We start from the raw sequence: 18293 nt of genomic DNA, 5'->3' as shown, positions 1-18293 counted from the left end.
TTACCTGTCAGATCTACAAAATCATGCTAGTGATCTCTCAGATTCCTGATCTCCATCATTCCTCATGCAAAATTATTTAACCCCCACTGAAATTGATTGTTTTGGTCGGTTTGACATTGATTATGATCATTCAGTCATCCTGCTTACAATTAAATCAAAGAGGCACGTGTAGGTCAGACAAATATAACATAACATTTATAATGAAATAACCACAAATGTCTTTTCTGATCTCACATCATTATCAGTTTTATTCAACCCCCAAGTGACATTCAATCTTAGTACTTAGTACAACATCCTTTTACAGTTATAACAGCTTTTAAACGTGAAGCATAGCTTGACACAAGTGTCTTGCAGCGATCTACGGGTATCTTCACCCATTCATCATGGGCAAAAGCCTCCAGTTCAGTCACATTCTTAGGCTTGCGCACTGCAACTGCTTTCTTTAAGTCCCACCAGAGGTTCTCAATCGGATTTAAGTCTGGTGACTGCGATGGCCACTTCAAAATGTTCCAGCCTTTAATCTGCAACCATGCTCTAGTGGACTTGGAGTGATGCTTCCTATGGTGTCTCTTGGTATGTTTAACATCTTTGCAATCTTCTTATAGCCATTGCCCTTCCTGTGAAGAGTAATCACCTGTTCTCTTGTCTTCCTGGACCATTCTCTTGACCTCACCATGTTTGTAACCACACCAGTAAATGTCTAGAAGGAGCTGAGTATCACAGTCATTTTAAAGCTGCCTAATTGGTGCTTATTAGGCTTTATTGCTGCTCCTGATATCCACAGGTGTTTTCAATACCTGATTGAAAACACTTCATTGAACCTCTGTTCTTCAGAGTGGTAGTCTTTAAGGGGTTGAATAATTATGTCAATGAAGAATTCACAAAAGAAACATTTACTACTGTATTACAAAACTAATTGATGTCATTTTAGTTGCATATGGTTCTTTAAGAAGTCCTTGTAGGATTTCATTCTGAATACAATTACAAATGTACACTAAATTCCTAAAACCATTTACAGCATTGGGGTTGAATAATTTTGAACACAACTGTATATATATATATATATATATATATATATATATATATATATATATATATATATATATATATATATATGGATTTATGGATTTTTCTGGGTTTTTCCCGGTTTCACATACTTCAAGCCAAAAAAACACTGAGCCCCATAACATAAGACCAATGAAATTGCCGAACGGTTTAAGGTGAACCAATGAAACTCTTTATATTAAATCAGATGCGCTCCCACTGAATCGGGCCGCACCACATCATAAATATGGATGATGTTCCTCTGACGTTTGACTTGCCGCTCACTCGGACTGTCTACAGGAAATGCGAATCATTCGTCACGCTGAAAACAACGGGGCATGAAAACACACTTCACCTGTGTTCTGAGCTGCAGGGCATCGGGAGAAAAGATTCACCGGTGGTGAAATTGTTGTGAAAGGAAGAAAGAAGACAGTGAACTTGGTAGGCTACTGTTTAGATACAAGCCGTGTAACAGACACTGTCTTTCGTTAAAGCCTATGTAAAGTTCATTAGTTTCAGTGTAGAAACCTGCGGCGTATAGACAGGTGTGGCATATTCATGTTCAAAATAAAAATCTTGGTCAAATTCAGTGGGTGCGGCTTATATTTGGGTGCGTTTAATAGTTCAGGAATTACTGTATATATATATAAAATATGACTCATTTACAGTATGGATGCAGGTCTACATACCATTGGATGAGCGAGCAGTGGTTTTGTGGTGAACCTTCTCTGTTGGAGTAACTGCAAAAAGTGATATGATGAATGACATGACAGAAATATAATAAAGAAGAGCTATATAATAAAGTCATTATAATAAAATATAATAAAGAAGTAAACTATTGTGTGAGATTATTTTAATATCCTCTGTGTAAAACTCACCCATTTTAACCAGCAGTTGAAGCTTTGTGTAAATATCTCTTAATGGCCCAGACCGCTCGATCCCACACCAGTAAGTCTTTGCATCCTCTGCTCTCAGATCAGTGATGGTGATGGTAAAGATTTTGGCTGTTGTGTCGTCATACAGAGAGAATCTGGTGTCTTTAGCAGGAGATTTAGACTGAACAGGAATGTCTTTGATTCTAGGCCAATGGGGACATTCACCTCTGCAGAGATACTTGTTGTTTTCTTCATATCCAGAATCATAGTGACATTTAATCTGAACTGATCTTCCTCTGTATCCAGTTACTGTAGTTACAGCATCAGATATACACAGTGGAATGAAATGTAATCCAGGATGATTGTGCAACATATAAGACCAAAATGAACATCAGTAAACTGGAATATTTAAGTACAAACATTGTGACAAGAGTATCAGAAGATCCAGGTACAACAAAATACATAAAAGAACCAATACACATATTTTAAACTATAAACACATTTCATTCATTAAAAAAAAATGTGTGTGTATTAGGACAAAAGCACATCACCCTTGAGTTTAATTTATTCTTTAACATTTTCTTACTAACTAAGATTCAAACTTGTGTAACACACAGATCCCACAATTTAAAGTGTTGGGGATCCTCCTGCCATGCCCTCTCCGTGGTTCTCCCTCAGCTGCTTACAGCGCTAATCGCTGAAACCTGTTCCGCATTACCTGTCAGATCTACAAAATCATGCTAGTGATCTCTCAGATTCCTGATCTCCATCATTCCTCGCTGGGTCCTGCTCCCTGTTCCAATCGGATGGATTATTTTCACCGTATGGATTACCCTCGTGTTACGGATTCCCTGCCATGTATAATACTCCACAAGTCAGAACGTGGTGGTGCTGGTGGTTTGTTTGTTTGCTGTTTTATTCTTTTTTAAAAAATAATAAAAATAAAGAAAATAGAAATGGAACTTAATGAAGGAAATTAGTATAATTGTATTGTTGACTTTGATATTTGTTTGAATCAGCTAAGGACTCGACAAAAATTCAGTATTCCTTGGAGTTTCTTTGACATTTGTATAAGCCCAACAGTGTAAGGCAGACTGTGGAATGGGGTATCTTGATTTGGAAGGTTTTTCATCTTTTAAGCACAAACAAAATCACTTTGGAAAAAAATGATTCAACAATTGATATTCTTTCTTTAATTTAATAGTTTTTCTAAATTTCCTCTTCATACAATCATTCTGGCAAATGCTTGGAAATATTTCAACAGCAAACTTTGGGTTACAAAATCACTCAATATTTGTCTGTCAGAAAGAAGTAGTGCCTTTAGTAAGGGAGATACAGTAGAATATTCTAGTTTAGAAAAATAAATAATGTGTGAAATCAAGAAGGCAAAAGCAGCCTATAAAGAAGATCTTGTGCTAAAATTTGAGAATCAGGAATCTAATAAGAAGATCCAGAAACTTCTCTCACAGTTTGGAAGCCCACTCTTTGGTAGTTTCTACCCCTGCGGGGAGGACCCAGTGCTCCACCTCTCTTCCTCCAAGAAAAGCAATTTGGGGGTTTACTGTACTGGATGAGGCTGTGGACTTGCCTTGGCAGCTAAACCGGTTTGAGGAACTTTTGGAGGTTGTGACTCAAGATGTTGCTAAGTGCACTTGTGGTTGACTCTCTCTGATCTTAGTGACAGGGACAGAGATTTCTCCTGGATGCCCTGTCATGCCAACTGGCCTGTTTGGCGATACTGTCGTTGACAGATTCCAGGAGGCCAAAAGGCTTTTGGCGGCTTTCCAGCGATTACTCCATCTCCGCTCTCATGGGTTTGCTTGGCAGGCACAACCCCAGCCAGGTACAAGTTCTCATTGTGCGGTTCAGTGACAGAGCGGGAATCTATGGATTCCAAATCGAAGTTAAAAATGCGGTCTCCAGCGAGTGCCTCCCTCGGATTACACTCAGCAATGTAGCAGTTTAGGAGAGCCCGCTGCCTCCCAGGAGGCCTCCAGAACAGCTTCATGTTCAAGCTGTTGCAGGGATGGCAGAGGTCAGTCTCAAGAGACTGATTCCCTTTGTAGACTATCTGGCAGCTTAGAAACTCCTGACACATGTGTCTTATTGGGTCCTGCACACTGTAGAAAGAGGGTTCAAGATTCAGTTCGGGTCTCTTCCACCTCGGTTGAGTTGGGTGTTTCTTCCTCTGGTGGGTCTAGAGCAGGCTCTGGTAATAGAACAAGCAGTATACACTCTCTTCTGAAAGTAGGGCATTGAGGTGGTCCCTTTTCCACAACAGAGAGTCTGGGTTCTACAGCTGGTACTTCGTTGTCCCAAAAAGCGTGGGGGCTGTGTCCAATTTTATATCTGTGTCAGCTGAACCGCTCACCCATTAAGCTCAGTTTCAAGATGATGACGCTAAAACAAGTCATGTCTCAAATCAGGTCCAAGGGTTGGTCCGTCACGATAGATCTGAGGGACGCATTCTTCCATATACGTACATTTCACAAAGTGTGTGGATGCTCCTCTTGCTCCTCGAATACTCCAGGGTATCAGCATACTGAATTGTATCGACAATTGGTTGATACTAGCTCAATTGGAGCAGATGTCGTTCTCACCCACATAAAAGAGTTGGGTTAAGACCAGTACAGAGGACCTCCTATCTAGGGGTAATGTGGGATACGACTGCAATGCAGGAGCATTTGTCTCCTGCTCGGTTCGAGTCGATGCTCACGACCGTCAAGAGAGTGAAAAACGGCCAGTCACTCACTGTGAAGCAGTTTCAAAGACTGCTGTGTCTGATGGCAGCTGCATCCAACATGATACCGCTTGTCCTCCTGCACATGAAACCCCTGCAGTGGTAGCTCCGAAACATAGTGCTTTTCTCCGCATAATCAAGGTCATGTGGCAAGACTTACTGGCCTTACTGGAAGAAACCTTTTTTGTCACAGGGCCCCATGTTGGAAGCTCCTTGTTGCTCTCAGTCCAGAGCGCCTCTACAAGGAGGTCGTATACCGCAAAATGGTGCCTGTTCACTATATGGTTTTGGAACCATTACTTAGCATTGATGATGCAGCTCGAGGGGAAATTTTAAAGGGGAACGATTGTGGATGCTATCTCCTCTTCTTATCTCAATAGGTGAGTGCTGATGTGTTTTTATATATATATATATATATATATATATATATATATATATATATATATATATATATATATATATACCTGACTGATTTACAGTGTCGATGCAAGTCTACATACTATCGGATTTGTGTTCAACCCTCTCTAATGCAGTAACTGAAAAAAGTGATATATGATGAATGGCATGACAGAAATGTAGTGAAGAAGAGCTCAGGGGAAAAGTTTTTACCTGTAGCTGGAGGTGTCTCAGTAATCATTGATGGATTCATGATATGTGGTGAACTGCTGGCAGGATCATCTGAGAGAATAGAAAACAGGATCAATGAAGGTTCTTTTCTCCAGATAGTTCACAGCTTTTAGGTTTATGTTCCAAAGTCTAAACCTTATTTATTAATTTCAGGCCAGTTGTTTTTAAAAGGCTGATTTTCTCATGTGCACTTAAATAAATGCCAATCCATCTTATATCACCAAGTGTATTCAAATCACATTTTATTGATCTTCAGTTACACTCATATTTATACTTTCAGAGAGTCAGAGAACAAGTTACCAACTTAAATAAAGCACACTGTGCTTTAATAATCTCTAAATTGTAATGTGTTTATAATCAGTGAATTATTGTGTGAGATTCTTTTAATCTCCTCTGTGTAACACTCACCAACAACCAGCAGTTGAAGCTCTGTGTAAATATTAGGCCCTTTCTGCTGTACCACACACCAGTAAGTGTTTGCATCCTCTGCTCTCAGATCAGTGATGGTGATGGTGAAGATTTTGGCTGTTGTGTCGTCATACAGAGAGAATCTGGTGTCTTCAGCAGGAGATCCAGACTGAACAGGAATGTCTTTGATTGCAGGCCAAGGGGGACATTCACCTCTGCAGAGATACTTGTTGTTCTTTTCATATCCAGATTCATAGTGACATTTAATCTGAACTGATCTCCCTCTGTATCCAGTTACTGTAGTTACAGCATCAGATCCAGCTGGAGAATGAAATACAGTGGAAGTAAATGTGACCCAGGATGATTGTGCAACATGTAAGACCAAAATGAACATCAGTATACTGGAATATTTGACAAGAGTATCAGAAGATCCGGGTACAACAAAATACATAAAATAACAAATACACATATTTTAAACTATAAACACATTTCATTCATTATGTGTGAAATTAAGAAGAAGTGTAAAATTAAGAAGACTAAAGCAGCCTATAAGGAAGATCTTGTGTTAAAATTTGAGAATAAGGAATCTAATAAGAAGATCCAGAACCTTCTCTGACAGTTTGGAAGCCCACTCTTTGGTAGTTTTTTCCCCCTGCAGAAAGGATGCAGTGCAATTACTGTACTGGATGAGGCTGTGGACTTGCCTTGGCAGCTAAACCGGTTTGAGGAACTTTTGGAGGTTGTGACTCAAGATGTTGCTAAGTGCACTTGTGGTTGACTCTCTCTGATCTTAGTGACAGGGACAGAGATTTCTCCTGGATGCTCTGTCATGCCAACTGGCCTGTTTGGCGATACTGTCGTTGACAGATTCCAGGAGGCCAAAAAGCTTTTGGCGGCTTTCCAGCGATTACTCCATCTCCGCTCTCATGGGTTTGCTTGGCAGGCACAACCCCAGCCAGGTACAAGTTCTCATTGTGCGGTTCAGTGACAGAGCGGGAATCTATGGATTCCAAATCGAAGTTAAAAATGCGGTCTCCAGCGAGTGCCTCCCTCGGATTACACTCAGCAATGTAGCAGTTTAGGAGAGCCCGCTGCCTCCCAGGAGGCCTCCAGAACAGCTTCATGTTCAAGCTGTTGCAGGGATGGCAGAGGTCAGTCTCAAGAGACTGATTCCCTTTGTAGACTATCTGGCAGCTTAGAAACTCCTGACACATGTGTCTTATTGGGTCCTGCACACTGTAGAAAGAGGGTTCAAGATTCAGTTCGGGTCTCTTCCACCTCGGTTGAGTTGGGTGTTTCTTCCTCTGGTGGGTCTAGAGCAGGCTCTGGTAATAGAACAAGCAGTATACACTCTCTTCTGAAAGTAGGGCATTGAGGTGGTCCCTTCCCACAACAGAGAGTCTGGGTTCTACAGCTGGTACTTCGTTGTCCCAAAAAGCGTGGGGGCTGTGTCCAATTTTATATCTGTGTCAGCTGAACCGCTCACCCATTAAGCTCAGTTTCAAGATGATGACGCTAAAACAAGTCATGTCTCAAATCAGGTCCAAGGGTTGGTCCGTCACGATAGATCTGAGGGACGCATTCTTCCATATCGTACATTTCACAAAGTGTGTGGATGCTCCTCTTGCTCCTCGAATACTCCAGGGTATCAGCATACTGAATTGCATCGACAATTGGTTGATACTAGCTCAATTGGAGCAGATGTCGTTCTCACCCACATAAAAGAGTTGGGTTAAGACCAGTACAGAGGACCTCCTATCTAGGGGTAATGTGGGATACGACTGCAATGCAGGAGCATTTGTCTCCTGCTCGGTTCGAGTCGATGCTCACGACCGTCAAGAGAGTGAAAAACGGCCAGTCACTCACTGTGAAGCAGTTTCAAAGACTGCTGTGTCTGATGGCAGCTGCATCCAACATGATACCGCTTGTCCTCCTGCACATGAAACCCCTGCAGTGGTAGCTCCGAAACATAGTGCTTTTCTCCGCATAATCAAGGTCATGTGGCAAGACTTACTGGCCTTACTGGAAGAAACCTTTTTTGTCACAGGGCCCCATGTTGGAAGCTCCTTGTTGCTCTCCAGTCCAGAGCGCCCTCTACAAGGAGGTCGTATACCGCAAAATGGTGCCTGTTCACTATATGGTTTTGGAACCATTACTTAGCATTGATGATGCAGCTCGAGGAAATTTTAAAGGGGAACGATTGTGGATGCTATCTCTCTTCTTATCTCAATAGGTGAGTGCTGATGTGTTTTTATATATATATATATATATATATATATATATATATATATATATATATATATATATATATATATATACCTGACTGATTTACAGTGTCGATGCAAGTCTACATACTATCGGATTTGTGTTCAACCCTCTCTAATGCAGTAACTGAAAAAGTGATATATGATGAATGACATGACAGAAATGTAGTGAAGAAGAGCTCAGGGAAAAGTTTTACCTGTAGCTGGAGGTGTCTCAGTAATCATTGATGGATTCATGATATGTGGTGAACTGCTGGCAGGATCATCTGAGAGAATAGAAAACAGGATCAATGAAGGTTCTTCTCTCCAGATAGTTCACAGCTTTTAGGTTTATGTTTCAAAGTCTAAACCTTATTTATTAATTTCAGGCCAGTTTTTTTTAAAAGGATGATTTTCTCATGTGCTTTTTAATAAATGCCAATCCATCTTATATCACCAAGTGTATTCAAATCACATTTTATTGATCTTCAGTTACACTCATATTTATACTTTCAGAGAGTCAGAGAACAAGTTACCAACTTAAATAAAGCACACTGTGCTTTAATAATCTCTAAATTGTAATGTGTTTATAATCAGTGAATTATTGTGTGAGATTCTTTTAATCTCCTCTGTGTAACACTCACCAACAACCAGCAGTTGAAGCTCTGTGTAAATATTAGGCCCTTTCTGCTGTACCACACACCAGTAAGTGTTTGCATCCTCTGCTCTCAGATCAGTGATGGTGATGGTGAAGATTTTGGCTGTTGTGTCGTCATACAGAGAGAATCTGGTGTCTTCAGCAGGAGATCCAGACTGAACAGGAATGTCTTTGATTGCAGGCCATCTGGGACATTCACCTCTGCAGAGATACTTGTTGTTCTTTTCATATCCAGATTCATAGTGACATTTAATCTGAACTGATCTCCCTCTGTATCCAGTTACTGTAGTTACAGCATCAGATCCAGCTGGAGAATGAAATACAGTGGAAGTAAATGTGACCCAGGATGATTGTGCAACATGTAAGACCAAAATGAACATCAGTATACTGGAATATTTGACAAGAGTATCAGAAGATCCGGGTACAACAAAATACATAAAATAACAAATACACATATTTTAAACTATAAACACATTTCATTCATTATGTGTGAAATTAAGAAGAAGTGTGAAATTAAGAAGACTAAAGCAGCCTATAAGGAAGATCTTGTGTTAAAATTTGAGAATAAGGAATCTAATAAGAAGATCCAGAACCTTCTCTGACAGTTTGGAAGCCCACTCTTTGGTAGTTTTTTCCCCCTGCAGAAAGGATGCAGTGCTCCACCTCTCTTCCTCCAAAAAGAGGGATGGGGGCACTGTACTGGATGAAAACACTGCAGTGGTAGCTCAGAAACATAGGGCTTTTCTCTGCATGATCAAGGTCACATAGCGAGCCTTACTGGCCATAGCATATGGAAGAAACCTTTTTTTCTGTCTCAGGGGCCCATGTTGGGAGCTCCTTGTTGTTCTCCAGTCCAAAGCGCCCTCTACAAGGAGGTCTTATGCCGCAAAATGGCGCATTTTCACTATATGTTGTCGGAACCATCAGGTATATTCAGTTAACTACCTGTTTGTCAAGTGAGCAAATTCTTTTAAGAACAGCACCAAAGGGTTGTCTCTCTCCCCGCTACAGGTTTACGTGTCTGCTGTTGTGGCATATCGATCAATGGGAAAAAACCTGTAAATGACATGTTTCCTCCACGGTACCTGGAGGCTGAGGCCTCAGGTGCAACCTAGAGTGCTTTAATGGGATCTGGCCTAGCGTTCATGGAATCCAGTTTTGGAGGTCCTGTTCAAACCTCCCTTTGAGCCCTGCACGAGGTACCCTTGAAGTTTCTCACAGACAAGACTGTTTTTCTTCTCCCCTCTTATAAGAGGGGTCTTTCTGCAGACAAGCAGGCCCTCAGCAGTGAATGGTGGATGCTATCTCCTCTTCTTACGAGTCCTTTGGTCTCCCTGCTTCTTTCGTTGTCAGGGCTCACTTGACCCGAAGTGTGGTGGAATCTAAGGCCTTTTCCGCTGGGGTTTCTCTCAAGACGCTACAGGCTGGTCCACCCCTCTGACCTTAGTGCCTAAGGTCGGAGGCCCCTTAGTCCCCTTAATCCTTCAACCTAGCTGTGCTCATACATGCTAGGCAGGTAATCATCAGTTTGGCGGTGTTGTACTCTCATGCCCAAAGCATTGATGATGCAGCTTGAGGGGAAACTCTAAAGGGGAACGTCTCTAAGTTACGCATGTAACCCTGGTTCACCGAGGGAATGAGACGCTGCATCTCGGTGTTACACTGCCTGCATCTATGCGAGCACTTCCTTCCCTTTTTGAAGCTAGTGCTGTCTATATGTGCTTTGGTAGCTTCCTGGTTGCTACGTCACCCCGCCAGTGACATAATGTGCTTTCATTGGACAGATTACACATGTGATTCAGAGCATGGTCATGCAGAGGTGTTCCCAAAGCATTGCTGACACAGCGTCTCATTCCTTTCAGGAAACCAGGGTTACATACGTAACTTAGAGACGTTCTCTTTGGAAGGGATGCACTTAATAACAGGTCGGGATAGTAGGAATAGGAATAATGAAATTAGTTTTAATGGATTCAGTTCAGATGCAGTTGTCACAGGCCTTTAATAATTTTGTATTTAATATTTGATACTGACAATTGAGGATTTGAAAAATGAATGTAAAATAAATCAAGAGCATAAATGTGTTTTCTTGTACAGAGAACACAGAGATTTAAGGTAAATGATTGAATGATTGGTGTCTTCTACTGGTTCACCAAAAGGTGTCCTTTCTCCTTTGTTATTAATTTTGTACACAAATGATTGTAAGAGTAGAAAAACCTTCTCTAATGCAGTAACTGAAAAAAGTGATATATGATGAATGACATGACAGAAATGTAGTGAAGAAAAGCTCAGGGGAAAAATTCTTACCTGTAGCTGGAGGTGTCTCAGTATGCACTGATGGACTCATGATATGTGATGAAGCTGAGTATGTGGTATTTGTAGAAGTTGAGACAGAACTGCTGGAGGAATCATCTAAGAGAATGGAAAACAGGATCAATGAAGGTTCTTCTCTCCAGATAGTTCACAGCTTCTAGGTTTATGTTCCAAAGTCTAAACCTTATTTATTAATTTCAGGCCAGTTGTTTTTAAAAGGCTGATTTTCTCATGTGCACTTAAATAAATGTGAATCCATCTTATATCACAAATTGTCTTCAATTCACAGTTTATTGATCTTCAGTTACACTCATATTTATACTTTCAGAGAGTTAGAGAACAAGTTACCAACTTAAATGAAGCACACTGTGCTTTAATAATCTCTAAATTGTAATGTGTTTATAATCAGTGAATTATTGTATTGTTTCTTTTATTCTCCTCTGTGTAACACTCACCAACAACCAGCAGTTGAAGCTCTGTGTAAATGTTAGGCCCTTTCTGCTGTACCACACACCAGTAAGTGTTTGCATCCTCTGCTCTCAGATCAGTGATGGTGACGGTGAAGATTTTGGCTGTTGTGTCGTCGTACAGAGAGAATCTGGTGTCTTCAGCAGGAGATCCAGACTGAACAGGAATGTCTTTGATTGAAGGCCATCCGGGACATTCACCTCTGCAGAGATACTTGTTGTTTTCTTCATATCCAGATTCATAGTGACATTTAATCTGAACTGATCTTCCTCTGTATCCAGTTACTGTAGTTACAGCATCAGATCCAGCTGGAGAATGAAATACAGTGGAATGAAATGTGATCCAGGATGATTGTGCAACATGTAAGACCAAAATGAACATCGGTATACTGGAATAGCAGAAGAAAATCAGAGGATCCAGGTACAACAAATGCATAAAAGAACTAATACACATACTTTAAATTATAAACATAATTCATTCATTTTAAAAAAATGGTGTGTATTAGGACAAAAGCACATCACACATGGGATCAATTTATTCTTTGCCAATTTTCTTAGAATTCCTAACTAAAACTTAAACTTCTGTAACACACTGATCCCACCATTCAAAGCTTCATCTGCAGACTATTGGGAAAAAATACTATGGAAATAAGCCAGCCCAGGCAACATCCCTAGACAGATACTTAGAACCTACTCAAAGCTGATGTCTTTTGCAGATATATGAAGTGTGACTTCTGCACAACACTAAATTCCCTCCTGCTTGAAGAGGACCACCATGTTGGCTTTGCTAAAAAAAAGAAAGTGGTGGTGCTGGAAATATTTAAACAGCAAACCTTGGGTTACAAAATCACTCAAGATTCTTCTGTCAAAAAGAAGTTGGGCCTTTAGAAAGGGAGATAAAGTAAAATATTTTAGGCTAAGAGGGCAGAACCGTGGCCAATTGCTACTGGGACACAGGCTGAAGTCTGATCAACCCTGGCTGGATCGCCTGGATGAGGGTGTCTGATGTTGAAAGACCTGAAACACCCAATGACCCCAGGATACATCACTGATGATGTGTCCCAGCGCATCTGCATAATGTATTTTGTATTATTAGGCTAAAAAAAGAAATAAAGTGTAAAATTAAGAAGGCAAAAGCAGCCTATAAGGAAGATCTTGTGTTAAAATTTGAGAATCGGGAATCTAATAAGGAGATCCAGCACATTTCCTCAGGTTTTGGTAGCCAGCTCTTTGGTGGTTCCTTCCCTCTGCAGAGAGGACTCTGTGCTCCACCTCTCTTCCTCCAAGAGGAGGCACTGTACTGGATTAGCCTGTGGACTTGACTCGGCAGCTAAACCAGTTTAAGGAACTTTTGGAGGTAGTGATTCAAGATGTTGTTAAGTGCACTTGTGGTTGACTCTCTCTGATCTCAGTGACAGGCACAGAGCCTTTTCCTGGATGTCATGCCAACTGGCCTGTTCGGCAATGATGTCGTTGACAGATTCCAGGAGGCCAAAAGACTGCGGCTTTCCAGCAATTTCTCCCTTTCCGCTCTAACAGGTTTGCTTGGCGGGTGCAACCCCAGCCAGGTACAAGGTCTCATTGTGAGGTTCAGTCTTACAGCCTTGACCTTAGTGCCACTCCTGGCCCCTTAGTCCTTCAACCTAGCTGTGCCCATCCATGCTAGGCAGGTATTCATCAGTTTGGCAGTGTTGTACTCTTATTCCCAAGGCAATGTTAATGCAGCTCGATGGGAAACCCTACAGGAAACGTTTCTAAGTAACGTGTAGCCCTGGATCACCAAGGAACGAGACGCTGCATCTCAGGGCTACACTGCCTGCATCGCTGTGAGCACTTCCTTCCTCTCACCACATGTGCTTTGGTAGCTTACTACGTCACACCGCCAGTGACATCATGCGCTTCCGTTGGACAGATTACACATATGATTTAGAGTGTGGTCACGCATAATTGTTCATGAAGCATTGTTGACGCAGGGTCTCATTCCTTTGGGAACCAGGGTTACATATGTAACTTAGAGACATTTCGTTTGGGAGGGATGCACTTAATAACAGGTCAGGATAGTAAGAATAGGAATAATAAAATTTGTTTAATGGATTCAGTTCAGATGCAGTTTTGTCACAGGCCTTTGATAATTTTTATTTACTATTTGATTCCAATAATCGAGGGTTTGAAAAATGAATGTAGAATAAGCCGAGAGCATGATTGTGTTTTAATGTGGGTGATGTGAACAGACTTTAAACAATGTAAATTCAGGAAGGCACCTGGGCCCGATAATATAAAGGATAGATCTCTTCAGAATATAGTCGATCAATTATGACTAATATTTTATAATATTTTTGCTCTGTCTCTTCAACAATAAAACATACCTGCACATTAAAAGCAGTCTACAGTGATTCCATGCACATTTTTTTCTGTATAGACACTAGATGACTTTAGACCTGTGACACTTACACTTGTAGTTATGAATTATTAAAAAAAAATAGTAAAGAGAGAAATTATGCAATCATTCAGAGATCTCTAGAAACAATTAAATTTGCATATAGGTCTAAGTGAGGTGTAGAGGATGCAGTAGTAACTCTTTTACACTTAATACTTCAGCACTTGGATAGGTTTTAGCTGCCCTTGTACAGAGAACACAGAGAGTTAAGGTAAATGACTGAATGATTGGTGTCATTTACTGGGTCACCACAAGGTGTCCTTTCTCCTTTGTTATTTATTTTGTACACAAATGATTGTAAGAGTAGTTAAAAAAAAAAATGCTGATAATTGTTAGTTTACAAAGTAAGGAGGACTCTGTACATGGTCCTGGGGTGAATATTTTATTATTCAGTGTCAGAATGCTTTTTTTAATGTAATGTCCATCCAAGAAGATGACTTGATTTTAACTCTTAGAGGAAATCTATTCAGCAAACATGCATTTATGGAGTGGGTATTGAGAATGTTGAAATGTACAAATATTTGGGTACTGGCCTGGATAATAAATTGTACTCTAAATACTGTTGATTTGTGTAAGAGGGGCAGAAAAGACTATATTGTTTGCAGAAACTAAGGACATTTAATGTGGATAAAACTTTCATGTGCATGTTCAGCTCTGCTAACTCCAGCTCCACCTCCTGTCTTTTACTCAATGCCACTGTCTCTAATCCATACAACATCGCAGGTCTCACCACAGTCCTATAAACTTTCCCTTTCATTCTTGCAGATACCCTACTATCAGAAATCACTCCTGTCACTCTTCTCCACCCACTCCACCCTGCCTGCACTCTTTTCTTTACTTCTCTAACACACTTTCTACGCAGACTCCTGTCTGACCTCATCCGTCAACCTGTCCATCACCACTGCAAATAGGAAAGGGCTCAGAGCCAATCCTTGATGCAGTCCAACCTCCTTCAATTTCCACCATCTTATTATTCTTTTAGTCCTCACTCTCCTCCTCTTCTTCTTTACTTCCAAAACCATCCTACAGACCACCATCCGATGCTGTCTATCTACACTGTCCCCTGCCAACACCTTACAGTCTCCAATCTCCTTCAGGTTGCATCTCCTACATAAAACACTGTTCACCTGTGTGCACCTTCCTCCACTCTTATGTCACCCTATGATCCTCCTTCTTCTTAAAATAAGTATTTACCATTGCCATTTCCATCCTTTTAGCAAAATCTACCACCATCTGCCCTTCCACATTTCTCTCCTTAAGACCATACTTACCCATCACCTCCTCATCACCTCTGTTTCCTTCACCTTGTGGAGCATAAGCACTGATGAAATCACCTCTTCAAATTCCAGTTTCATGTTCATCACCCTATCAGAAACTCTCTTCACCTCCACTACACTCTTACTGTACTCTTCCTTCAGAATCACCCCTACATCATTTCTCTTTACATTCACACCATGATAGAACAGTTTAAAATCCACCTCCAATGTTTCTGGCCTTACTCCCTTTCCTCTTGGTCTCCTGAACATAACATATCTACTTTTCCCCTTTTCCATCATATCAGCTCGCTCTCTCCCTTTACCAGTCATAGTACCAACATATAAAGTACCAACCCGAACCTCCACTCTCCTCCACTTCTCCTTTCCCTGCTGTCTTTGTAGACATCTTCCTCCTATCCTTCTCCTCCTTCGGCCAGCAGTAGCGCAATTTCCACTGGTACCCTGCTGGCTAACGATACATGTAATGGTCCGGTATGAAATTCTGATTTCTGATCCGTATATTTGATTTGGCACATGTTTTATGCTGGATGCCCTTTATAACACAACCCTCCCCATTTATCCGACCTTGAGACCGGCACTAAGAATGCAACCCTAAAGGCTAGGTTTTGATATTCTTGTATGCTGCCAACAAATTACCTTCGGGAAACAAATAAAGACGTACTTATCTGAACTGCCGTTACAGCTCATGTGAACACTCCACCGAATCTTTCAATCGGAATGATTTTTTTTGGAATGAAAAAAAGTGCACATGTAAACATGGCGATAGACTACTTCTGCATTCTTTGCACATTCACCCTTGTAGAAATACAATAATAAAATGGACCCAATCTACCTCTGCATCACTTAGCACATGTATGTCTACCATGTTTACATTGTGCACTGCAAAATGTATGCATGCACACACTTTTTTTGCATTTACACTATAGTAATTTATAATCTTGCACATGATGAAACTGCAGACTGACTGCTCTGATAAAGCATTAGCCCTGACCTTTAAACACATAATGTAAATTTATGGTCAGTTTCTCACCCTCTACACTGATACAAAAACCCCCCTAAGTGAATGTAACAATTAACATAAGTAGAGGTGGGAAAATATTCTACTGTATAATTCACTTGAACATGTACATTCTTGATGCAGTTTTAATATAACTTCCTCTTTGTGTTTTGAAAATAACTAAAGAAAGCAGCCTGTAGATCATTTTTGTACCCTGAAACCTCACAATAAAAGCTCTTCTGTCCAGCTATAAAAGTTCATCAGTGCAAAGTTTTAATGTTGATGATAAATATGTTGTAACTTACCTATAATCAGGCAAAATTTGAAAATCAGTAGGATCTTCATTCTTCAAGTGCTGTGTTAGTCATCTGCCACTTCCTCAGTTCTCTGTCTTGGTGGCTGTGCAGTGTCTATTTGTGTAATTAAAGAGGCAGCAACATTTTCTCTGCAAAGCCCCTTAGAAAGTGCCTGAATCAGGAAGCTTTTATTGTCATTTTTACCATATATATCTTACGCTGTACACAGTAAAATGAGCCAACGTTCCTCCAGAAACCTGCTCCAGCATGTGGCCCTGTGCACAAAGTCAGCTTCAGATATGGTCAGATATGGTTTACATGGTTTGGACAGAAAGATCTTGAGTGGCCTGCTATAGAGAACTGACCTCAACCCTACTGAACACCTTTAGGATGAATGTGAATGCTGACTGCACCCCAGGTCTTCTCACCTACATCAGTACCTGCCTTTACCAACACCCTTGTGGCTGATGAACACAAATATCCATAAGCACACTTTAAATTTAGTGGAACATCTTCCCAGAAAATTGGAGAAAATTATCAGGTCAATTCAAGAAGCTTGTATTGTCATTTCAACCATATATATCTGACGCTGTACACAGTGAAATAAGACAACGTTCCTCCAGAACCCTGGTGCTACATTTAACAACACAAAGCTACATAACAGTAAATAACAGAGGTAAGTATTAATGTAAGTGTCCTCACCACATAAAGTGCATCGTGTGCAACCTGGTGCAAACAGTGCAACACAAGACAGTGCAAAAGACAACACAAGACAGTGTAGGACAAATGCACATAACACAAAATTGTGCAGCCAGTAAACCTACTGTGTATTACACAGAATTATAAAAGCATATTGCGACTAAATATGGAATGCGATGCTCAAAAAGCACACACCATCTTTATGATGTAACATACGTATATGTAACATTTCACCCAGCTAGGCTAATTGGGAATGAGGTTGGACTGTAATGTTGACACTCATGCAATGTGCAAAGCATCTATACTGCAAATCCAAGGTCGTGACCTAGGAGGTGACTTCCAAAGGTACATTTAATAAAGTCATGCAGAACAAACAATGCATAAACATCCAAAAGAGTCTTGCAATTTAGCTTCCTAAATTTAGGTGGTAAAGCATAATGCTGAGTCATTTATAGCAATTCATGTTCAGCAGGTCTGCCATCCACTACTGATGTATGAATGGATGAGCAAAGTCCACACTGGTTGTTAGTCCCTTCAATATTTGCTGCTGTATTTAGGGAGGATCACAAACTACTAAGACAACTTCGCCTGCTTGTGACCGTGACGCCTCCCTCCTAGATGCGCTGGATGACTTCTATGCCCAATTTAAGATGCAGAACAATGATGGAGGCAAGCAAGACCACCCCTCCTCCCAGTGACCAGGTGCTGTCTATTTACAGCTGAAGTGGGAAAAAATCTATGAGTCAATGAACGATGACGATAGACAGGATTAGAAACGAGTTAATTAGAGTGACAGCACATGTAGGATGTTTTGGAGACAAGGTGAGGAAGGATCGATTGAGATGGTTTGGACATGTGCAGAGGAGGGACATGGAGTATATCAGTAGGAGAATTCTGAAGATGTAGCCACCAGGAAGGAGGTAAAGAGGAAGACCAAGGGGGAGGTTTATGGATGTGGTGAGGGAAGAAATGCAGGTGGTTGGCGTGAAAGAGGCAGATGTAAAGGACAGGGCGGTATGGAGACTTATGATCCGCCATGGAGACTCCTAATGGGAGCAGCCGAAAGAGGAAGAAGAAGTAGAAGATTTTAGCCTATACTACTAATAGCTGAAGCTGACATAAGCTAAATTTCATAAGTGAACTTTATGCACCGTATTATGCAAGATGTCATGCGGTCTCTCTGTTTTCTTCACATAACCAAGGTGTTTACCCACA

At 40.8% G+C, this 18293-nt stretch overlaps 2 protein-coding genes across 11 annotated transcripts in view; both read right to left on the bottom strand.

The window, feature by feature from the left end:
- LOC124378344 (polymeric immunoglobulin receptor-like) overlaps positions 1 to 16498 on the bottom strand; it is a 90302-nt gene extending 73804 nt beyond the window's left edge. For 5 of the 9 annotated variants that reach the window (XR_006924207.1, XM_046837955.1, XM_046837953.1 and 2 more), the window contains exons 1-9: positions 16389 to 16498; positions 11361 to 11681; positions 10900 to 11004; positions 8582 to 8902; positions 8156 to 8224; positions 5695 to 6015; positions 5269 to 5337; positions 1923 to 2228; positions 1734 to 1784 (exon numbers count right to left, since the gene is read on the bottom strand). Coding sequence is in view for 8 of the 9 variants with exons in the window: in XM_046837955.1 (XP_046693911.1) it covers positions 1734 to 1784; positions 1923 to 2228; positions 5269 to 5337; positions 5695 to 6015; positions 8156 to 8224; positions 8582 to 8902; positions 10900 to 11004; positions 11361 to 11681; positions 16389 to 16428 (1603 nt within the window). In the remaining variant the exon portion in view is untranslated. The remainder of the gene's footprint in view (positions 1 to 1733; positions 1785 to 1922; positions 2229 to 5268; positions 5338 to 5694; positions 6016 to 8155; positions 8225 to 8581; positions 8903 to 10899; positions 11005 to 11360; positions 11682 to 16388) is intronic. The other 4 variants (XM_046837954.1, XM_046837957.1, XM_046837960.1 and 1 more) reach the window with 4 other exon arrangements.
- LOC124378402 (CMRF35-like molecule 5) overlaps positions 1 to 18293 on the bottom strand; it is a 129226-nt gene that overhangs the window by 83376 nt on the left and 27557 nt on the right. The gene's annotated exons all lie outside the window — the stretch shown is intronic.

This window comes from Silurus meridionalis, chromosome 24, assembly GCF_014805685.1.
Source record: "Silurus meridionalis isolate SWU-2019-XX chromosome 24, ASM1480568v1, whole genome shotgun sequence".
Taxonomy (NCBI): domain Eukaryota; kingdom Metazoa; phylum Chordata; class Actinopteri; order Siluriformes; family Siluridae; genus Silurus; species Silurus meridionalis.
The sequence above is the reverse complement of the archived record's forward strand: the minus strand, read 5'-3'. Positions and strand labels throughout refer to the sequence as shown.